The 25,599-nt window shown below is 36.1% G+C and overlaps 1 protein-coding gene across 1 annotated transcript in view; it reads left to right on the top strand.

The window, feature by feature from the left end:
* Nucleotides 1-6,297: 6,297 nt before the first annotated feature.
* The window catches only part of LOC145674474 (uncharacterized), a 45,521-nt gene continuing 26,219 nt past the window's right edge, over nt 6,298-25,599 (top strand). The window contains exons 1-6 of the mRNA XM_081744587.1: nt 6,298-7,078; nt 9,915-10,088; nt 10,657-10,732; nt 12,808-12,981; nt 18,179-18,268; nt 21,620-21,841. Coding sequence (XP_081600713.1) covers nt 6,321-7,078; nt 9,915-10,088; nt 10,657-10,732; nt 12,808-12,981; nt 18,179-18,268; nt 21,620-21,841 — 1,494 coding nt within the window. The 5' untranslated portion in view covers nt 6,298-6,320. The remainder of the gene's footprint in view (nt 7,079-9,914; nt 10,089-10,656; nt 10,733-12,807; nt 12,982-18,178; nt 18,269-21,619; nt 21,842-25,599) is intronic.

The following is a 25,599-nucleotide window of genomic DNA, read 5'->3' as shown; positions in this document are numbered from 1 at the left end:
CTCAAATATTCGCAGTTAGGCGGCGAATTCATGCTTTCTTTCAGACTCCCCCGTTCAATATGAAGTGGTGATAAATTTATTTGTCATTAATTTATTTACAATTCAAAATTAGCCGCTTGGGAGACCCATTTATATATATTTTCTTATGAGATCGCGTTAGTTCAGTGGTGGAACGGACCCTGCTTCGATCTCGGTCCCACCAATGTGGACTTTATGGTGGACAAACACCGCGTAAGTGTTTTCTTTGGAGTTCTCTAATTTCCTTCCACTTCCTTCATTCCACCATTATCGCTTATTTCATCATTACCGTCTTTCTTAGTCGCGGTGCAGAAAAAAAAAAAAAGATTTTCTCAAAAGCAAAAGTAATTTATTATAAATCCGTCATATTTGATCGCTATCAAAGCTGAAATCACCGATTTATGTGCTTTATGTGTTTTTTCTTTTTCTTTTTTTAACGATTAATTTACGTTTTCGAATTTTCCACATTTTTGGCAATTGAAACTACTACGTTGCCCTTGTAACCAGGTCAGCAACTAGAAGGGGGCAAGGGGCCAGACCTCCCTAAATTTTTCATGGCTCGCAGATCTCAATGCATCATATACTATATTAACACAAAAAATCATGAATTTATATATTTGTAACAATTATTTTAAGACTTGGGCCCCCCTAACATGTTTATGGCACCCCCAGACTTCTATGGCTGGTTGCGGGCCTGCTTGTAACTAAGATTACTTTCATTCCGCAAGTGCTATTATGATAAAATCTTCTATACAGAACTATATCAATACAACTATTATATTAGCCACTTGTGATATTGTTGATAAGTAGGAAAGTATATTTGTCAGTTTTTTTTTTTTTTTTTTTTTTTTTTTTTTTTTTTTTTTAAGATCAAACGGATTTGTCAATTATTACTTACCGGTTCCAGATCTTGTTCAATCTTGTTGAAAAGTTTGAAGCTCATACATGGGATATCCATAATACTGAGAAATTCCTCTAGATGAGAATACCCACTTCCAATGGAAACAGTACCCCAAACAGCTGCAGTATTGATTACAGATCTTTTCGACTGTTGTTCCTCCTCTGTACAGTGACATACTTCGCGTTTGCACACGCGGCACTTGAAATAGAGGTAAGACACTAGTCCTGAACGTCTCTCTCTATGAAAATCCATTTTTCCTAAGACACATATCTTTCTGTGGTTTTCTTGGAGCTTTATGGACCACTTGAGAATGTGGCCCAAATTTACAATTCGGTAGCCATTCGGAAAGTCATTGCGACTAACAATCTCTGTTTCGGGTTCCACTACAAGAGATGGTAGAGACTCAGTGTCAGAGCTGAAATGACATATAATAATAATAATAATAATAATAATAATAATAATAATAATAATAATAATAATAATAATAATAAATTATAGAAATGAAAATGAAATTTATAGAAATTTAGTGCTTATATGTTGAACGATATGGCTTATATGAATAGGGTGAATAATTGAAGGACAGATGGTCAAAAATTACTTTTTTCCTGTATGTAGGACTGCGAAATGTGTTTATCTTTTTAAACATTTGAATTAGATTTTCTTCTCTATGACTATTATATTATCTCCTATTGTCGCTCGAAAATTAAAACCAAAAAAGTAACTTTTATATGAAGTTCAAATGTGAAACTGGTTTTGTTCTTTGGTTTGCAATTTAGATAGATTAAAACAGTGCAATTTTAGACTCGGTTTCATGACTTTTCGGGGAATAACCAAGAGTAGAAAATCATATGGAGCAAAAGCCACGACGAAAAAAAAAAAAAAGTTGAGGGCGAAAATCACGCTGCCGGAATCTTTGATGTAAACAAACAACTGAATGTTGTTGTAGGAGGCTGAGTCCCCTTCAGGTATGAGTTGACCAAGGATTTCTAAAAATTATTTAGTAGGAATAATCTGTAAATTAAGCATGATTTTTTAAATAGCTTTCCACTAATAAATTACGTATAGATTTAAAGTTTGAATTTCAGACTTTTTTTTTAAAGTAACATTTCGATACATAAAGAAAATATGTATTGTTGAAATTAAATGAGAGAAATAAATCACAGGAAAAAAAAGCCTTTTAAGTTAGTGAACAATGTATATATATATATATATATATATATATATATATATATATATATATATATATATATATATATATAAGGGCGGATCCAAAGGGAGGCTAAGGGGCTATAGCCCCCCCCCCCTTGACGCTCAGGTTTACATTGGATAAAATGGGCTTCAATTCTGCTTTACACTGGATAAAACGACAAATTATGGTTTAGCCCCTCCCTTGATCATATCCTGGATCCGCCACTGTATATATATATATATATATATATATATATATATATATATATATATATATATATATATATATATTACTTTTTCCTCTAAACCTTCAGTTACAATGAACAATTTAGCAGGTGATTTTCCTCGAAGTGTACATATTTTAGCAGTAAACCATTATAAAATGTGTGATAGAATGAGTCGAGTAAAGTACATTTCTTCAAGTCTGAAATATTAATAGTCCTAAAGTAAAATAATCGTTTAATCCTTATTGTAATTCTATATGTTGTCAGTTAAATTAATTCCTATTTTTTATTTTAGCTGTATATTATAACAAGTTTTTGTAAAGCATCTAATTCAGGTGAATTCTAAACAGTATCAAAGAAGATGGCAAGTGTATTAGGGTATATATATTATTGAACCAATAAAAGTAAACACTTAATAAATAAGGTAGAATACATTTCCTAAAATACCTACATATACAAACACATAATATTCAGACATAAGATGCAATATATATATATATATATATATATATATATATATATATATATATATATATATATATATATATATATATATATGTCGCTGGTCTAGTGGCTAGCACGTGCGCTTCTCTGCAAGGGGTCCTGGGTTCGAGTCCCGAAGGGAGAGCATAGAACGATTGTGGTTCGGATTCCATGTTAACCAGTAGGTCCATGTTTCATATAGCCTCGCTGCTGACAAGGGACTCTAAACTAATATATATTTATGATCCGAGAGAAAAGTAAAATTTGCCATTGCATCATAAAAAAGTAATTTAAACAAGAATACTTACTATATCTACTGATCCTAATTTCGATTTTTGCAAACTTGTCAAGATCAACGGGTTATCAGTGGTCGATTTGGAGGAAATACGGAGAACGTCGTTCTCCATTTACCAGAAAATCAAATATCCGTTCCCCTACTTTATTTCGTTCTGGAACGCGTTACCCCGGAATCTTACAAAATAATTTTGTTATTCAATGTATTAGAGCATTTTATATTAATACATAGAGAGTGTTCCCCCACTTCTTTAAAGCCAAATCGACTACTGCAGGTCGTAAGATATGCAAGGTCCTAAAAATAGTGATTTTTTTTTAAAATGTGGCATATTGTTCCAAGCCCTTCATATATAACATTGCGCATAATACTATTATTATATGTATCGCTGTATAAAATTAAACACGCAAATGATTCACGTAATTGTATTTTAAAAAAATAATACACCTAGCAATATTATAATAATCCACTAAAAGATTAGTGAAACATGTGAAGGGTACAGGGAAAGAACATGGTAAGTACATTTTTTTTCTTCGATTTTGAGATTGCACCCAACCGTAAAAGTATGCGTTGCACACGATGTTTTGGACTACTCAAAGTGGTAAAAATTTTTGATCATTCCTCTGTAAATTGGATGTTAAAAGCAGCTATATGCGTAAAGAACACGCTCAGTCAGACTACAAAAATGAGTTTTGGTATAAAATCAATAAAACTGGATTTACAATGTTCTTTCCCTGTATACATTTAGATAGAATGATAACAATTTTATAAAAGAATCATTTTATGTTGGTTCAAAGTAATTAATAATCAAGATGGAAAGTAAAATAAATCTCACCTTTCTTTATCATTTGATTCATCCCTTGCAATTGGAACCTCCATAGAACTTCCACTTGTTTCTTCCAAAGATACACAAACAGAAGTGTCACACTTGGAGCTATCTTCTATTTTACTCCTTTTTATCCAAGATAAACGAATAGCCTTAGAATGCTTATTTCTCTTCCTACTTCTGGAAGGACATCGCCGCGTACGACCCATTTCTAAAACACTAGCTGAATAAAACTGTGCGTTGGTAACTCTGTCAAGACTTATCCAGACTGCAAGAAGTTCCGAAAAAAAACGTCGCCTGAAGTGGGAGGCGCCACCTCACAAACCAAGAGGGTGGCATTTTACATATTACGAAATTGTTTCATGTTTTACTTTGAAATGCATATGTCTATATCCAAAACTGTGGTACCAATCAAAAGACAAATATATAGGGATTTGCCTGATATGCAATATATAGGAATAAATAAAGTATTTTTCACAAAAATAGTGCTCAAAACTGAAAGTTTGTTCCTCATACGGAATTCAGTAGTATCAGCAATGCACTTTTCCATTTTCAATTAATAATAATTTAATATCTGTCACGATATTGACGTGTATTATTATTTTATGTCAATGAGAAATGTGTAAAGAATCATATACTTTTTTACAAAAATATTTCTGACAATTGATTACAGAGAAAAACACGTAATAAAAATGCATAATTAATAATTAATTATGCAGTAATTAATTATCTAATTTTGTATAAAATCACTTTTAATCATACATATAGTCAATGTAATAGTGTTTTCATACAGACAGAACATGAGTAATGCATTAATATTAGTAAATCTCAAAATGGCAAATGTCCCCTTAAACTAATGCGAACTAAACATGATTTATGAATGTAGTATTCAGATAGGAGGTCAGCTTAGTAAATTCAACTACCATCATGAAGTTTGTTTGATAGAGCTTCAGTGCTGAAGAGGGACGTTTCCATAATCAGTCTCTGGTAGATTAAAGGACTTACCGTTCAATGTTAAACTAGAAATATTATTTCATTTGCGAATAATGTTGGAGAATGGGGTTTAACTTTGTAAATATTTTCACTTTTGTTGTGCTTTCCTGTATCCGAGTGGATAGCAACCTGTCTTCGGTACACGTGGTACCGGGTCTGGTTCCCAGTTGTTGGGTGGGGGTCAGTCAAGTTTTGGTGTTGACACAGCATCGTGAGGCAATTGGAAGACCCACTTGAATTAAGGAGTAGCGATTTCCCATGTACAAACCCATAATTTGCAGCAGTAATTTGGAGGAGAGAAATGGTGACAGAGCCGCTGGGTTACGACACTTACAATTAAAGGTCGTCTGGCTGCCAGTAGCTTTCTTGTATTGTAGCAAAAGAGAGTTTTTTTCTTTTTTCAAGTTTTCACGTAGTAACTGAGAAATAAAGACATGTGGAAATAACACAGGGAAATTTAAAATGAATGGAACAATAGGAAAGCTTACCTCTAACTGTTGTGATAAGTTAATTTTGGAAATAGCGATGGAACACGAAAGTTTTATTTGAATGTTCACGAATTTGTCTAATATAAATAAAATAAAGAGTTTGTGTGTTTGTCCGTCTGTCTGTGTGTGGCCTGGGGACCAGACGAGTGGACCGAGAGTTACCAAATTTTGATCACGGGTACCTTGGTCCAGGCCCCAGACCAAGACGAAGCGTTTTTCTTTCAAAATTCGAACTAGGGGAGTCTTGGGGATGAGTTTACCAGGACATGTAAAAGTAGTAGAAAACAAATATTAGTGTCAAATTCATAGTTTTTGCGGTCGCTGAGATCAATGGTGAAACTCAGGATCGCGTTTACTTTGAAATTTAGCTCCCATCGGCTAAGTAACGGGGGCTGTAATAGAAAGGTCATCGAGAGATGTAAAAATAACCCAAAATGACCGATATTAGTGTCAAATCCATAGTTTTCGCGGTCGCTGATATGAATGTGATACCCCCATAGGCGTTGACTTCCTATGGGATGTACAGCCCCATCGGCTGGGGGCCAGAGGAGTTTTTTTTAATTCGAACCAGGGGGTCTCAGGAGGTGTTTACCGGAATATGTAAAAGTAGTAGAAAATGATAGATTTTTTTCGGTGTTTGTTTACATAGATATTTTATCTGGCCCATGCGAAGAATGAGCATATCAGCTAGTAGCAAAATATTTGTAGTTATAGTTTCAAATCTAACAATAATACTTTAGAAATTCATTACCTTGATAACGTCATCCACAAGTAATATGTATTTTTTGCCCGAAAACATGAAGTTTAAAGACGACCAACTGTAATTATTTATTGTCATAACCATTTATATTCTGTTCTAATTTCTTCCTTTTATTTTCAGCTTGCTCATTCTCGTTGCCAAGAAACAATGGAACTTATTCGCACCCGACAGGCTCGTCTTCTCGACATGCGCAAACAACTTGGCGGTGCAGAAACATCTGAAAATTCCAAAGACATTTTAGACCCGTCACAAGACCCCATTGTGGCTGGGAATTTAAAATCATGCGTAGGTCAAAACTCATGGAACACGACAAGCACGCCAGTGAGCATAGGAAGACGTCGTTCTGTTGGATCTCTACCCTACGGAACAACGAAGTGTTCTCCGTATGTTTCTGGTCACATGTGCCGGTACTGGGACACCACAGCGTGCTGTGTGTCTCTGTTAGATACGTCAGGACTATCCCAGCAAGAATCAAGCAGCTGCTATGTGCATAGTGCGATGCATATGAAGGATGGACGACCTAATCTTGGAAACATCAAAGAAGTGCGTGAAAGTGCTGAAGACTTGTTAGAGGATATAAAATGTGCCAGTAGTTCAGTAGATTATCCGTCAGTAGAATCACAGATCCATGGGGGACAAAGTGTAAAGTGCGGTAGTAGTGTGGTAGGTTCTACTACGGAGTTTAACAGTTGTTCATGTGGACGATGTAGTAATACTCTGGAACAATCCTTTTCTGGTGCTCGATTAGGTAATAAAAAACATTTGCAGCGTTCGTGCACGTGGCAGTATTCCACTGAAAGCTTTGAAGATGCTCCGTGTGGTAGGTGCAGTTCAGATGATCACAGATGTGAATATTCTTCTTCGGGTGATAATACCACAGAAGGAAGTGATGGCTGCCCTAAAAGGTAACGTATGATATATATACACATTTTAAAACCAGTAAATTTTCTTATTGTGGAAAAAATCTTAATTATATATATATATATATAGTTGGTGAGTACTTCAAATTATATGGCCGTAGCCAAACTCCCTCTATAAAACTTGTTGCGTGAATACCTTAGAATTCTGAAACAACCTTGACCCAACTACGGTAGGTCCCATAGTATTGGAGCTATGGACCATTAAAAGTTCATTTTTTCATGTCTTCGGCAGCTTATAACTCTGAAAGGAAACATTTGTTCACCCAGGTTGGTCTATACTTTTTATCTTATCTTGGTGTCAGGAATCAGTCCCCCAACTTTCTCGGTGTTGTTCAGAAACACCCTGTATATGGACAGGGTATTGCGATTGAAGCTACAGGGTAAGGGTTAATCAATTGGCGTGAAATTTAGTGAGATTTAAGAAAATACTATTTCTACTCGTAAAATGGTTCTAAATACACACATCCAACGAAATGAATAAGTATATAAATAAATAAATAAACAAGAAATTTGTACAGAGATGGGTAAACTATCAGAAGGGTATGCATGATACAATTCTTCCATCCAAACAACTATTAAACAATTCATTGGGAAAAGTAGACAATGAAGATTCGCCTTTGAGGGATCCTAATTGACCTTCAGTTAAATATTTATCACCGAAACATTCTGGCATCAGTGGCTGGTCACACCTCAAATTGGTTATATTTTATGGAATACAGTCTTTTACCAATTAAGTAGATTCGACGTAAGAATTACATCTTTAGTCCACCAAATGCAGTATTCTATTTACTCCTTCTTTTTACCTTTTAGCACGTATTTCAGAACAAAAATTAGTCTTCATCAATATCCAAAACAGTTTCTTTTCGTATTATTTACCTCCATATTGTTGTTTCTTTTATCTTTCAACACCTTGTCACAAGTTTCCCTCTCAACTCAGTCAGCTAATCTACACTGTTTTTGCTGTCCACATTTCAAGAGCTTCTGCTGGCCACACGTCACGAGAAAAACTGTGGTGTAGTGGGTCCGCGCTGTCAATGGAGGGGGAATCCATTTCATTTGGGCACAAGACGTCGTGTGATGGACATGCTGTATTCAAAAATAGATTCAGGGTTGCCACATTGTGAGCAATTCTTAAGATTTTGAAAGAGGAAACACCAATAGCAAATAATATTCCATTAACCTAATACCATTGAATACAATTTGGCGAAACTTTCACTGATATATAGAGCTTATGCCAACTTGAAAAATAGTTAGTTCTAGAGTTTCTTTCAAAAATCCCTTTTGTGAGAAGGGAGTACTTTTACATTCGAGGAAAAACTGGTAAGTGTTACACATGTTGATTTCTGAATTGAAAAAAAAAAATCTGGGGGGAGGGTTCTCACCGTCTAAGGTGTACTGTAAATTTACTGCACCATACTGGCAGCCCTTGATACCTCATCACTCTCAAAGGACAAGAATAAACCATTTTTCACCCCAGATTCTGAAAATAAAGTCGTCGTCCTTGCCATTCTTTACCCCGGCACCGCTCAATATAGTTTTCTTGTGGCGCGCGGGCTGTAGTTTAACAAAACCTTGTATCAGTTCTTTTGGTATTTCAAACCGCACAAATACAGTTAATTCCCTTGTAAACTCTGTCAAAAATATGACAAGTATGGTGGTCATAATTTTAACTCACATGATATGTGTTGCTTAAGTACCCTATTGGTTCACTTTACTTTACTCGAAGTGTAACATATGACCAATTGAGGCGTTCCGAGTAGTAAGGGTGAATTTAACAAATGATTGTTTCCTGCAAAATTGTCTCTGAAAATAAATACCCGTCTATTTCTTTTAAAGTTGTATTTTCTAAGGGAAAGAAGAACGATTACCATGAACTATACCTATAGGCAGGAAAATTGGATGCACAAAACAGTTTGGTAGTACTATTCGAATACCTCAAATATGAATTCCTCGAGTTCAGTGTACGCGTTACTTTCGTTCAGTTGGCTCGTAGTACCCGGAACGTCTCCATTGCACAATGACTTCTCAATCACTCTTAGCCTTTAGCTCGAAGTTTTCCAACCTAAATTGAGTTTTGAATAGTTTTCTTAAGATAGAATCTTCATGTTAAAATATACATACGCGGGCGTTCGGAATGTAACGTCCGATTGGTTAAAATAGAAACACTAAAGTAAATAAGAAGAATTTAATAAATACATCTAAAAACTGCCTCTTTGCTCTATTTTTCAACATAGTTTCCATAAACATTCAAGCATTTATCATATCTCTGTACTAGCGTAAAAATTCCATCAGCATAAAAATCTCCCGCCTGTGATTGCATATTTCAGCTCATCATCATCACCAAAAACGCTGAGACCATATAACACAGTCCTGGAAGTTTGTGGAAATTCATCGGAAAGGTCCGAGATTATAAAATCTCGATTTTCAAGAACTTCTCCATCAATTTTCTGATCGAGTTCATCAGTGACCACTGATGGCCCGCCACTACTGAGATGCTACAAAAGTGGAACTAATGACCAGACAACCTTCACTCTACTACGGCTGGATGCAGACTGATCTACCGCGCACGTCTGTGCAAAGATGGTATCGTTGCTCCCACTACTTCACGCACTGTGACCAATCGGAGGTTACTTTCCGAACGCGCCTCATATGTCCAGCAACACCCTTTTTGTATTATTTTGAAATTAATACATAAAATTGCTCTTGGAATTGCAAATGTCTGTCTAAAGAAAGAAAGGAAAAAGAGGTTTGAAATTTGTATAAAGAGTGTTGTAGATATATTTCAACTCTTCATTATTGAGTATTTACCTTCTTCTTCCAGCGGAGAGGATTTAGAAGACCAAGAGAACGGTGCAGTCAATGGGAACAAAGTCATCCCTCCAGTTCCCGTCAACAGTCATCTGCATTGCCATTCCTCAAACCTAGATCTACATCCATCCACAAAGTCATCCTGTGGGAACAACACAGACAGTAACAAAGACCAAAAAACGCAGAAGTAAGTGACTTTCATTCAGAATCCTTAATCATATATGTCAACACAAAATTAGTAACCCGTTTCTTGTGCCATGGTATATGCTATATGACTTTCAGATTGCAGGACGTAATCTTATGCCTTACGTTAGTACATATGCTATAATTTGGAACTCAGATTACAACGCTGTACTCTGCGAAGAAAGTAAAACTAAAATATTAAATCACATCAAATACTGATTTGACCTGTAAGCTTTATAACTGCTTTTTTTCCTGAACATTGTAATGTGTAAAAACATTACAATAAATAGTTAATCTTATCTAAATGTTCATAATATTTCTTTTATGTTACATCGCACTTACATATATAACAAACAAATATAATATTGTAAAGTATGCTATATACGAGTAAATTATAAAATATGCTGAATAAACATGAATTTATGCAAAATATGTGTATGTATATAAACATATACATAAAAATATGTAAAAATATATGTATAGGATGGTATTTAATTGATATAATGTAAAGCGTTAATTGAATGTAGATTCTGTGATTTAAGTATTGAATAAAATGTTCCGTTTCGTTTCAGAACTTTGTTGCTGATCATGAGAGAGATGATTCAGACTGAGAGGGACTATGTTAAGTCACTGGAGTATGTAATTGAGGTAATATCTTATTTCTTTTATTTTCAGCTAACAACTTGCAAATCTTTAATCTCGTGTTGTTGTCACAAGCATTCTACCATCCTTGGTAGGTTACTTGCCATAATCTGAGAAGTTTGTATGCACTAATCCTAAGTTAAGCGTAATATAACAATTACCAGTATCAATATCTTCCATTAATTGTGACTTCTTTTTCTCTTGTCGTGCCGTCTACCACGTTACTGAGAATCCTCTTAGATTATATCCCAACCAGCTTTTCTTTAGAGTAACATTTATATACTGTACTGTTTCGGTGTCCCGTGACGTCTTCCTCAGCAAATTTGGAGAGTTCACGTGCAATTCATCTCACTTCCTAGCAGGCTTGTAATTAATCTGATAAAAACGTAATGACTAAATTAATCAAGTAAAAATTTGATTAATTAAATTTTGCATGAGTTAATTTTTAATTCATAAACTTTTTTGTTATTTTTTTCTCATGTTTTCTTTTCTCGAAAACTGTGAAGTGTATATTCTGCAAGAACTCTTTTTGTGGCTTACTTAAAAAAATATATATATATATATATATATATATATACACACCTTTGTGGGGGGGCTGCGGTGGCTCAGTGGTAGAGCGTTCACCTCTAGTGCATGGGGTCCTCGGTTCGATCCCAGCTCGCGCAAAGTGAGCTTTGTGATGGACAAAGAGCGAGTGTGGATGGGTTTTCTCGGGGTTCTTCTGTTTCCTCCTACTTTCATTATTACACTATTTTCATTCATTTCTCATTATTACCGTTTCCTTTAGCCTAACCGGCATACCGTGGGACGTAAAACTTAAAGATTTCATTTTTCATTTCATTTAAAAACTTCGCGGGTGGTTCCACTATAGAAGTGGATAAATGCAAGTCTTTCTTTCGCAATCTGGGTCATGGCCTCATGGAATTTGTAACGATGAAATCAAGCTTTACAAAACTAGGGAAAGCATGGAAATATTGTTGCACTGAAAAATGTAAAATAATATGTATAAAGTTGAATTGGGAATTGAGAAGTAAAATTCAACGAAGACAGGAACTATACAATTGACATAAAGGGACCCTGACGTTCAGTATATAGAAACTTCTAAATATTTAGCAACAGACTGTCCAGTGGTCAAAAAATATGATTAATTATACTGGTAGAAACTCAAGAAGCTTCCCATTTAGCTCACGATTTTGACGGAAATTTAATTCGGGTATACAAACATTCTTTCTTCTAGTCGTCCACCTCAATTTTTACATGCTAGAGACGCCTATGAAAACAACGACCAATAAAACTAAATTTAGCGGCAGTTAATAATACTGTACCCTCAGGAAGTGTTCTCCGTAAAGTGCGAGAGGCGGCACTATCAAAATTTCGTGGATAGGGATTGATAACCGGAATACGCCCTCGTATTCTATTGAGTGGTGAAATCAGTAGATCTAGGTCAAGCTTTACGATTCCTTGTGATCACTATAGTGATCTGAAAACATTTGTATAATATGGAATCGAACGCAATTAAATGAAACTTCGTATAATATGCTATCAACGCAATTAAAGTGGACGTTTGCATAATATGCTATACAATGAAATTAAAGGAATGTTAATAAAATTTGTGTAAAATCAGCTTTATTGAATAGGTGGAAATGATCACAATAAAAAATGAAATGAAATCTTTTGAGTTTTACGTCCCACGATTATGCCGGTTAGGCTAAATGAGACGGTGGTTATGAGAAATGAATGAAATGGTGGAATGAAGAAAGTGTGAGGAAACGGGAGAACCCCGAGAAAACCCACGCACACGGTGTTTGTCCACCACAAAGTTCACTTGACGGAAGCAGGGTTTGAACCCGGGACCCCAAGCACCAGAGGTGAACTCTCTACCACTAAGCCACCACGGCCCTCGATCACAACAATAGTACGAATGGTTACTTCGTAATCTGCTCCTAGAATTTCCTACGTAATCTCCTTCGTAGAAGTGGCATGTCCAGATTTATGTACAACTATATGAATAAATGTCAAAATACTTATGCATTTACTTATTTAAAGTGTACGTTAATAATGTTTTTATTTTTTGTTTATAGAATTACATACCAGAACTGCTGAGAGAAGACATTCCTCAAGCTCTACGGGGACAGCGGAATGTGGTCTTCGGGAACATCGAAAAGATCTATGAATTTCACAACCATTATTTCCTGCAGGAACTCGAACGTTGTGAACACAATCCTCTGTCTGTAGGACATTGCTTCCTCAAACACGTAAGTACATTTATGATATAAGGTGTTTTCCTTTAGTTACGAGCAACTGGAAAAAGCTACTTTTGTTTATGTATGATCAAGAAGTGAAATTAATATTTAAATAAAATTTAATAGTGAATTTTATACGAAGGGCAGTCAGAAAGTTCACGAAATTTCGTTGTAACTATTTATTACCACTATATAGATACACATTCACTTAATACCCTTCAAAATAGGCTCCTTGAGAACACACACACGTGTTCCATCGCTAAAGGTGCTAAATCAAGCGATTTCTGGCTTTTTTTCAAAATCAAAAACGGCTACAGAGTTAATAGTTTTGTCACCGTAGAAGACATCCAAACCAACGCGACGGTTGAACTTCAGAACATACCAAAACAGGATTTTTGGCGTTCTTTCCAGCAACGGCGGGAACGGTGAAACAAGTGTGTGTTCTTAAGGAGCCTATTTTGAAGGGTATTAAGTGAATGTGTATCTATATTGTGGTAATAAATAGTTACAACGAAATTTAAGGAACTTTTTGACTACCCCTCGTAAAATCAATATATGTTATTTTCGCAAGATTTCTCACATAAGATTATATTTTCGGAATTGTGTTGACTCAAAATATTTTTGTAACATTGCTGATCAATTCTCAGAAATAAGATTATTATTATTATTATTATTATTATTATTATTATTATTATTATTATTATTATTATTACTACTACTACTACTACTACTTGAATACAAAAGAATACCTGAATAGAAGTACATAAATTTTCTCTTCGTGATAGCTTTACAAATTTTCTAATTTTGATGCATATTTTGTTTTATTAATACCGTCAAGTTCACAAAAATAGATATAAAGTAAATATTACTACAGAGAAATCAGTGTCACAATCTTCTCTGGATTTTGAAATAATTAAAAAAAAGTACTTTCCTTCAGATAGTTCAATAAATCAAATCTTATGTGAGTTTACTATATACAGGGTGTTACAACTTTGAAACCTCATATTGATTGATTTATTTTTTTTACATGCGTGCTTGTGGTGTCATTTTGTAGCAAAATGCATAAAGTGGTTTTTACCTTACACCTACAAAGGTTCTTGAGGCTTCCATGGGTAATACGGCGCACATCCCATCTGAAGTATCACTTGCTCTACGTCTTCAGACGTACCGGGAGGACCTGAAGATTTGTTGTGTCTTACCGAACACTCAGTTTCAATAAAACACTTATGCCACAGATAAATAGTAGGCCTACTGGGAGGATCTTGACCATATTTTGTACGAAAATTACGTTGCACAGTTGACGCAGACTTGGATTCTTCAAACCAAAACACATAGCTAGCACGCTCAAGACCAGTAAAGGAAGCCATCTTTGCTGCAACTGCCGCTAGCGCTTGTAGTGGCTTGTTTGTGAACTACTGTACTCGTGAGTCAAAAAAACTTGTATTTTTCTACAAAATGACACCAAAACCGTGCCTGTAAGATAAATGAATCAATCAATATGGGTTTTCAAAATTGTAAAGTCCATTTTGATACACCCTGTATGATATGCTATTATGTTATTGGATTTATCCTCCTGGGGCCCTGCGTATTGCATGCAGTACAATTTTTAAATGCCTTTCTTAAGAACATTGTTAGAAAGGTTAGATTCCGTGATATTGTGTTCAGTGCAGTAAGCCTGCTATGTACTGAACACAATACCACGGAATCTGACCTTTCCAATAATTTTCTTAAGAAAGGCATTTAAAATTGTATTGCATGCAATACGCAGGGTCTCAGGAGGATATTGAAGCATGTACATGTTTTTGTGTATGTCAATGGATAGTTTATTTATTGTAAAAATAAAATAAATATTGGTTGAAGTAAATTAAATGTTTGTACTCAACCGATTTTCTTTCAGACATAGGGTATGTGGTAAAATTTTTATTAGTACCTATGTGCCCTATGTTAGTATTGCAAAATTATTGCTGCCCTTTCTAACCCCAAAAAGATCTCTCCGATCATCCTCTTCCTGCACCGAACAGTAGTGCTCTCCACAAGTATTTTGTAAAGATCAATTAAAAAACTATTATAAATTAAATTTTGTTATACATAAGCTACCGTTTGAGATATATATATATATATATATATATATATATATATATATATATATATATATATATATAGATAGATAGATAGATAGATATATAATATAAGAACCAGTTGAGAATGCTCCAAGAGCATTGCCAGAACGAACTTATAAAGAACGGAGAGATGGAGCTGGAAGGATAACTGTCATTGTTCCTAGATGTAAAAGTAAATCTTTTTATCTGCACCTTCTCTTTCTCGCAAAAATTAGCAAAAGATCATCTCTCTATGACTTACAGTTTTCGAGATATGGCTGCTTAAATATCTAGAAATTCGAACTTTTTTGCCAATATCTGGGGAGCGGTGGCGAGTTAATCAGTGGCCACCGGTTACTATTTGGTACCAAAGTGTTCACCATCCTCTTAGGTATTGATCAACACCAATATGATCTCTCTACAACTTATGGTTCCTGAGCTATGGCTCCTTAAATAGCTAGAAATTGGCCACTTTTGGCCAATATCTCGGGAACGGTTAGAGTGACGCTAAAAATTCAATCACTTTCTCTTATACTTTTTGATGCTCTATCGATTGCAGGGTTCAAAATTGAAAAAAAAAAAAAAAACAACGCAAATAACAGACAAACGGACAGACAGAGACACAGACATAGAAAATTCAGTAGCGAACTTATTAAGTTTGCTAAAAATGTCTAACGCTGATTAAAGCTGGGCATTAGTTTTAAGTATTTATTCTTCATTAGAGGAATGCAGAAAGTATTTCAACGCCAAGTCTTTTACAAATGCAACACTTTGCGCTGAAAAGAAGTCCTGGAAGTACTGTATAGGTAACGGCTCTGTATACACAAATAGATCAGAGCGCCTCTGCTGTCAGATAATAACGGTGTAGATTTGTAATAGGAATGTGTGTAAAAGGTCTGAGAGAACAAATGACTACCAGTTGTAGACAGGAGCGTCATTTCAGATTTTGCTTGGGGGGGGCAAAACCCCTCGATATAAGTAAAATTTCGCGTTTTTCACTCATTTACTACTACTTTATTGATAAAATCTATAAATCTCAAACTCAGGGGGGGGGCAAATACCCCTCCCTGCCCCCCCCTAAATGACGCCCCTGGTTGTAGACGCTGGATTTTAAAAATGTATTATTATTATTATTATTATTATTAAAGTCTTCTTAAAGTAGACTGAAATTTGTATAACTTACATTCAAACTACGTAATGCAAATTTAAAATTGTATGATCAGACAGCACCCGATGCATTGTTTAAAAATGCTGCACAATATACGTATATATAATTTAGGATAACATCCCAATTTAGGTTAGTCTAGGAGGCTCAGATGGCCAGGCCATGTGGCCAGAACAAAAGAAAATAGGAACGCTTTTAAAGATTTAACTGGAAGTGCAAACGGAAAACGTCCATTAGGAAGACCTAGGCGCAAATGAGAGGACAATATTAAGATAACTCTCGTAGAAATAGGAATACAAAGTGGATCCAGTTGGCTAAGGATAGAAGTCAGTGGAGAGCTTTTGTGAACGTGACATTGAACCTCCGGGTTCCATAGGCCATAGAGTTAGTAGTTAGCTAACGCCCTAAGATTATGCTTCGAGGAAGTTGGTGCGAGTAATGAACGAAATGGTGAAGTGAAGAAAGCAGAAAGAAAGAAAGAAACGAGAGATAGTTGAGAAAGCACACGCATACGGTGTTTATCCACCACAAAACCCATTTCATGAGAGCTGGGATCAAAACAGTGACCCCCACACTTTCACAGTACTTGTAGCTTGTTGCAAATTATATCTTTAACTGCAAACTCCAAACCTGAGACAAACTCTTGTTTAAACTCAAGATCTTGGTATTACCAGTGTTACCAGATCCGAAGATCAAAAAGTAGCGAGGTTGTGCTCTAAAAGTAGCGGATTTGAACTATTTGTAGCCCAAACACAAAAATGAATTATTTTGCAGATTATCGCTTTTATTAATTTAATATATCCTTATTAACATCAAATGTCTGGATTGCCAACAGTCAGGTGGCGACCTCAGTTGAAGACTTTTGGTGGTGGTGTGTTAGGACAAACTTCATCAAGAGCAGAGAACTGTAGTGTGCAGTGAACTAGATAGACGTTGATAGTATATAATGCCGACCTTTGTGATTTTCAAGGAAACATGTTTACTTAAGTCAGTTTTGAAGGTTCTTAAATACAGTTTACGTTTACAGTATGCTTTTTCACTGATGTTCCTTATTTCTTTAATCCATTTGCTAATTTTTTTATTATCTGGGAGTCATGAATTTTCAAAGTTTTTATTCTAGCTCCATTTACTCATTGTGTTAATATGGATAATACAATAACACAATTAAATTTGTGATGTTTACGTTTACACAGCTCCGTTTAATTATTAGGCCTAGGTATTAACTGAAACAGGAACACAACCACTGTTACTGCAACAGCACAAACTCACAAAAGTCTAGTGTTATCAGATCTGGAAATTAAAACTACTCAAACAAGAATTAATTAGTATCGAACATGTTAGTTTTACGAAATTTATTTTTCGTTGTGAATAGAATATTCAGCTTATATATATGTGAATTCATATATAAAAATAAGAAAGTAACGTATTCCTAAGAGTTATATTGCCAGCAGATAATTAAAAGTAGCCCAAAGTAGCGTGTCGCCCAATTTGAAATTTTGGTACCCAGGACACTTTAAAAATCGCGCAGTCCACTACTTGTAGCAACACTGGGTATGACGATGACGTACTTACATTATTTGCTAAAAATAACATTCAAACTTCGTAGCAGTATATTTCAAAGTTTTGTTGAAGGATGCCATTTTTTATTATTATTATTACTATTTTAGATTTTAACACTGTATTGCCTTTCCTTTTCTAGTTACTGTGTATTGAAAAACAAAAAATATAAACGAACTCCAGTTTTACTTCGACTGTACTTAACAACTCAACTGGTTTTATCTAAATTCATTAAATAGTTGAAGATTTTTAAACTAATTGTTCTATAAGCTTTTAAGACTCGTTAGAATTAATGGGTATTTAATGTGTGTATGATAATGTGTTCGATATTTTTGGCCCATTTTGTCTTCGAACTGCTGAATTTATTTTTTTTCCCTCGTTTTTCCAGGAAAAGAAATTCTACTTGTATGCCCTATACAACAAGAATAAGCCAAAATCTGATTCGTTGATGGCCGAGTATGGAACCCATTTCTTCAAGGTAATATAAATTACGTTGTTGTGTATCTAAAATATTTTGTTGTTGACTGGATTAGAGACTTATTAGCTTGCGTACACATAAAAGACACTATTATAGGTAAAAGGTAACAATATCAAAATTTACCCATCGACAAAAACATATAAACTTACCTTTGTTAAAATACAGGGTAAAAAGTTGTTAGGCTGTCTTCACACTAGGATCTTGTGAGCCACTTATGTGAATCTGTAGTGTGAAGGCAGTGATACCAAAACGGCAGCCACGCTAGAGCCAGAAGAAGCTGTAGCTTTAATCTTGGTGATAAATTGCAAGAAAGAAAGAAAAACGAAAAGAAGATATAGAACAATATGGATTCATCCTATAAATCGATCAAGACTGGAAGAATGTTCATTTTATAGTCTGCTTCCTAAACTGAGAGAAGATGAAAGAAAATTTTTCAGTTACTTTAAGATGTCTGTATCTTAGTTTGACGAACTGTATAATAGTATAAAATGTGCATCTCATCAGAGTAACACCAAAATGGGAAGATTTTCAACATCAAATATATGTACACTTTTCTCCATTCCAACTAAGTTGATTTTGTGTTTAACGTCCCTTGCAGCAGCAAGACTAAATGAGACGGGACCTGATTAGCGTGGAATCCGAACCACATGAGCTCCCACCGGTGATCGAACCCTCCATTCCAACTGAGTTCACGCTCACGTGTGAAGGGCTTTCATAAGACTGCATGTTATTTTCTTCCTTGCCAGCAGCCCAGTCGAACCAGCTACTGGCGGGATGATCTTCATAACAGTTCAGAGCCGCGGCTCACTTCAACCGAAGCGCATGTGTGAAGGCGTACATTTAAGACAGTGTAAAGCTAGCAGCTGTAGCTCACGCGAGCGGCTTACAGGATCCTAGTCTGAAGGCTACCTTAATGTTTACCAGTAATGAAGTGCAAAATATTTCCAGTATAAAAGTCCTATTGATTAGACGTGTTTTCGAAATGGTCTATTTAAAAGATACATACACATTTTATCAAAATACTTGTTGATATAAGTTAGATTTCACTGGAATCATGTAAATTTTCCAGAAATGTATTTAGAAAAGGTAAAATTTGATGTATTGCTTAAAATTGCGTATTTTTGGGAACTTTTAAAAATAATTTATTTACTTTCCTGCTGTAACATTACTACCATACTTTTTGGTAGGTGTAATTACAATAATTCCTCGGAATTGCGTAATTTTAAGCAGTGTTGCAAACTTTACTCTATTTACTATATCTCCAGAACGGTTTGAGATAACATATTGCAATAAGTGGCTTTACGATTTTCACATCTATTGAAAGCCATCTAACCAATTGGATGAGGTACTTATCTAAAAAAGTGTTTCGAAATAAATGTTTTCAAAGAAATAGTTAAATTTTCAATCCCTTTTATCTTTGTTTGTATTTATTCGGAATTCTCCACATCATGATCATAGTATTTTGAATGATCGTGTCAATTGCGTTATTACTGGTACAGAGGCCAACAAAATTTGGATGTTTTCGACATTGTAGTGTCCTTAGTTTGCAACAGTGAATAACAAATGTGATATTATTAGTTTTCGTTTAGCATGTAGATTCGAAATATGTAACAACTTGATGTAGTGCCATTTCAAAAATTTAATTTAATGTTGGGTTGGTAACACTGCTAATCTGAGGTATAACAGAATATGTCAATATCCCATTGCGATATTTGCATGATGCAAAATTTCAGCGTTTTTAGTCTGTTAGTTCAAAAGTTACAAGGAGGTATCAAAATCAGTGGTGCCCCCTCTACAGATAAATCCGTTCTCATGTTGGCGCCTTAGTGCTGCCCAGACAGATTTTGTTTGCTTTTAGAGTGCATGTTAAGATTAAATTATGATATGGTTGCAAAAAAATACACTATCACTTCTCAGCCGCATCATAATTTGAAATTTCAATATCATTTTACAACCCCCGACTACCAAATAATTGACAAATGTTTAATTAGATTTTCAATCATACTAAAAGATTGTAATTTATCTCAGTAGTACAGATTAATTTAATAAAGTATTTTGAAATATATGATGCTACTATGAAAGTTATAATTACTTCTTTAGATCTCGTATTTATATACATTCTATACCTCCGTATTCAGCAAATAAGTGAAAAAGTAATTACCTAATTTACGAGGTATGATGAAAAAGTACGGTGAATTATTTTATTAGGAACAAAGTAATAAGCTTACATGGAACTAACTTAATCTTGTTCAAAGTACTGTCCTTGGCTAGCAATGCACTTATCCTAACGTTGAATTTATGACTGGAAACATTTATGGAAGACTTGATTTGGAAGGACGTTCAGGTGCTTTATCGTGACCCTCTGAGTGTCAAAACGTTTCCTCTAGGCATGGTTTTAATTTTTCGGAGGAGCCAGAAGTCTCATGGAACTAAATCTGGTAAATAAGGCGGATGTGGACAGACAGGAACACTTTTTCCAGCTAAAAACTCGCGGAACAAAAGCAAGATGTGGCACGACGCGTTTTCGTGTTGAAGAAGGAAGTCATTTGCCCATTTAATCGTCGTTAAAATGCTTTCCAGGACCCATACGACATGTTTAGCTGTTCAGAAAGCTCTTGAATTCGCCTGTTTGAACAAATCATTTGTGCCACTTTTTGCTTGTTTTCGTTTGTTTTTGACGTCGACGAACGTGTCGATCGTTGGTCGTTTTCAACTCACTCCTTGCCGCTTTTGAATCGCTCATACCACTTGGAAACGATCTTCAACACCACTGCTTCATAGCCATACACTGATTTGGACATTTCGTGAGCTGCTTTGGCACTTTTTTTTTTTCAGCTTAGAACAGAACTTAATGTTGGCGCGCGACAGACACTCTTAACACGTCATCACTCTTCTGCCTCTGGAAGCCAACTAACAAGTCACAACTCGTTCAAACTCGACACTGACTGCACCAAAGGTTTAGACTGCCGTGCTTACTAGTTGAAATGGATAGAACATCGATAGATGGCACTGTGCATCTACATTCACCGTACCTTTTGATCAGACCTTGTATTTTTAATTTTTTTTTTTTTTTTTCATTATCTGAACGTCCAACAATACGCAAAATGTTATCATTAATTTCATATTTTTGTAAGATTTTCATTTATAAAATTCCATTCATTTCTAATAATGACTGTTGTGCGTTAGGATTATAAAAGAAATTATGTATTATTGAATATATTCGCTCAATAAATACTCTGCTCCATATTTTGTGGATTTAAATGTCAGTAAACCATCTCTTTGCAATTTCGTTGGTCTTTATGTTTGACTGTATTAGTTATATTACAATGTCATTGTCTTTTGAATTTCCAGGAGAAGCAAATGGAGCTAAAGGATAAAATGGATCTGGCCAGTTACCTCCTGAAACCCGTGCAACGAATGGGGAAATACGCGTTACTCTTACAACAACTGATGAAAGCGTGTCCAGATAAAGAGTCCGACGTTGCGGACATCAAAGCTGCTGAACAAATGGTGCGCTTCCAGTTACGTCATGGAAATGACTTACTCGCCATGGATTCTTTAAGGGACTGTGATGTAAGTACCAAAATGAATACTGAAGAACTGATATCAGTATTCTGAATTGGTTTATAGGCCAAATAGGGTGTATTCTCGAAGTAGGAAGTTATTATCCGGCTGATACATTATCGGAATATTCACTTTTCCTACGAGCATTCACTGTTTCCCCTTTAGTTAAGCTTTCAGTACATGTTGCATTTAGAGGTTCAAATTTGGAAACAATTCTTCTAATGTTAATAGCTGCTGCACGAGAAATCCTCCTCTTGTTCAGCACTGCTCTTGCTATTGATAAAATCTTGTTCAGCCGCCACGTGGCTCTGGACATATTTTATTCTTAGAAAAATATAAACAAAAGGCTAATACTCGACCGCAGAAAATAAACTACTACTCAAGGAAGTACTTTCGGAGAATATTATCTTCATCATCGGCCTAATCACGATTCGAAAAGGATTTAAAAATCGGACAAGAAAATGTTTTCCAAAAATCTTTATTACTGAAGTGGTACAAGCAGGTACGACAGAATATCGTCGGCACCCACCATCAACCAACAACAAATGCCGAGGCTGGCAAGTGGATTGGTATCCTTCTGGTCCCGCGTATTTCGACAGAAATATAGAAGATACTGCAAAAATATAACATCAAGCCTCGAAAGTTCCCCCGAAGTCCATAGAAAAATATATTATAAAATTTAAGGCAGTTTTTGCTGATTCCTAGCAAAGTAGCGGTGTTTATCGGGTTAAATGTCAATGTGCCAATATATATAGGTCAAACAAAAAGGAATATTTGTACTAGAATAGCTGAGCGCATTCGTACATCTAAATCTCGTAGTTTACAACCGTTATCTGGATTGGTATCACATCTCAAAGACAATAACCATAATACTGCTAATTCATGTTTGATAGAGAAAGCAAAAACAACAGCTGAACGAAAAATTAAAGTCAATTACATTCACAAAGAGAAACCTACACTCAATTTAGATAAAGGTGACCTAAATGCAATTTGGGAGAGCCTTTTTCCTACTCATTTCCGCCGTCTGTAAGGTAATAATAATAATAATAAAAAACTGTGAACAGTAGTGAACAGTGACAAGTGAGTTACTATTAATATATGTGTATGTCCGACAAAAAGAATTATGCTTCGCATATTTAACAAATTTTACCCTCCACATTTCTCCCAATGTCTTAAATCCTTTTCAAATCGTGACTAGGCTGAAGATGGAGATAATGTTCTCCGAAAACACTTCGTAGAAGAGTGGTTTGTTTTCTGAGGTGAGTATTAGCCTTTTGCTTACATTTTTATAAATATTAACACCGCTCGCAATACAGTAATAATATTTTATTCTTAACGATTTCTACCTTCTGATAATGTTTCACCAGTCAGAACGATATATCAGGATTTTAGTATTACTCTGTTTTGAAAATTGCTCAATTTGAAGTTTTTAAAATAATAATTATTTTTACATTGTTCTTTGTTACAATTAAGTCTAAGTTACTTTCCCAATGTTATGAATTGCTTTTGTCGCATTATATCCTAACTAGTAAAGTAGGTATGGAAATTATAGTGTGTTCAGAAGATGAGAACAACTTAGATATAAACCACTTAAACAGCGTTAGACAAACAGTTATATGGTTAAAATATATACTAAGTATGCTAACAACACGTCACTTAACAGGTTAAGTGCCACGTGAGACCACGTTGGTGCCAATTTGGTCTTACACAACCTCTTGTTAGCTTGTGGCGACTTACTAATCTCAGTTTTTACATTAAAACCTATTGTAGTGTATAGTAGTCAGTCTGGTCGTACAAGAAACATCCTTAGCCTGTGGAATTGTGAGTCCAACTTGGCCTCACATACAAGGGCGCCGATTTCTCTGTAAATTTGGGGGGCCACTCAGACGCAGAAGGTATATACAGATGGTGATCAGAAAAATGGAAACACCTGTAGTCGGCAACACGTCAGATGTATAGGTTAGCAGTGGTGTCGTGGCGCCCGCAGCGCCGGACCGCTGGTGGTGGTGTGTTAGGTAGGTCTTCATACTACGTCAGGCGCAGTAGAACAGCAGTGTCCAGTGGCTGAAGCAGACGGAGGTAGTGTAAAATGGGAGACCTCTCAGATTTTCAAAGAAGGCAAATTGTTGGTGCGCGGTTATGTGGAGTGAGTGTGACGGCAGTGGCTACTGTGTTAGGTGTGTTGCGTGGGACAGTGTCGAAGGCGATGACGGCCTACACAACATACGGGAAAACCACATCGGGGAAGCAGAACAGTGGGCGGAAGAAAATCATGTGTGACAGGTCACGCCGGGTATTAAAGCGCATTGTCACGCAGAACCGTCGTGCCACTGCGGAGCAAGTGACGGAGGAACTCAATCAGCACCTTCCCCACCCTGTTTCGACAATCACAGTCCGCCGCGAATTACATGACATGAACTTACGGGGTCGTGTGCCACGGGCCAAACCGCTCATCAGGGACCATAACGCTTTCGCACGCCGCAAATGGTGCCGCGACCATGCAACTTGGACCGTTGAGGACTGGAAACGTGTGATATGGTCGGATGAGTCATTCTTCACCCTATTCCCAACCACGGGCCGTGTTTATGTGTGGAGAACGCCCAAAGAAGCTTATGATCTGCAGTGTCTCCACCCGACTGTGAAAGATGGCGGCGGCTCGGTGATGCTGTGGGCCGCCATATCATGGTTTTCATTGGGTCCTGTGGTTACACTTAACGGACAAATCACTGCTAACGATTATGTAGCAATTTTAGGAGACCACTTGCATCCTATGCTCCGGATGTTGTTCCCGGACAATGACGCCATCTTCCAGGATGATAATGCACCCATTCACACAGCCTGCGTTGTTGCAGCGTAGTTTGAGGAACATCGGGATGAAGTTCAACACCTCCCCTGGCCCGCCCAATCCCCAGATCTCAACATAATTGAACATCTGTGGTCCGTCTTGGAAACACGACTCCGGCGACGATTTCCACCTCCATCCTCTCTCACAGAACTGGTCGATGCCCTGCACGAGGAATGGTGTAAAATTTCACTTGCTACCATTCACGACCTCTATGTCTCCATCCCACGTCGCATCAAGGCTGTTCTGAAGGCGAAAGGTGGCCCGACACCGTATTAATGTGGTAAGTTGCAATTTCGTTCAGGTGTTTCCATTTTTCTGATCACCATCTGTATATGAGGATGTTAAAACAAATTGCATTCAAATTATGCCAAATATTGTATATTCATAAATACACTAGGGGAGTTCACATGAGCTTTGGGGGGCCCGGGCCCCCCAGAATCGGCGCCCTTGCTCACATAACTCTAGCCAAAGTGGCGAAAATAGATCGTGCTTTTCACATTACCGAAAGGTCTAATGTATTATTCAAGTCACTCAAAACTGAGGAGAGAGAGAAGAATCACGTGGAGTAAAGATACAACAAAGCGTGCAGAAGTTTCCGCTATACTAAACTCCTCCCCGAGAAAATCCGAACGCAATCAGCTAAAATTTCTGTGGTGACATGTTGGTCTTTCGCGGCTACTAAGCTTATTCCAGGCGTCGGTCTATCTAGGGCCGCGTGAGACTTACGTATCACCACAAGAAAGTATCAGTATTACAGAGTATCGATAGTACTGAATTGCCTAAAATGATGAAATTAGTACTTAGAAGGACACACACAAACCAGAACGGATGTTTTTGTTGTGATACAGGTGACACTTGACCTGTTAAAGCCGCCCATGTAATCAATTATACGCTGACATTTGGTTATACTTAACTACTTCTT

This window comes from Thermobia domestica, chromosome 17 (genome assembly GCF_964235325.1).
Source record: "Thermobia domestica chromosome 17, izTheDome1.hap1.1, whole genome shotgun sequence".
Classification (NCBI taxonomy): domain Eukaryota; kingdom Metazoa; phylum Arthropoda; class Insecta; order Zygentoma; family Lepismatidae; genus Thermobia; species Thermobia domestica.
Note: the sequence above shows the minus strand (reverse complement) of the source record. Positions and strands in the feature narration are given on the sequence as shown.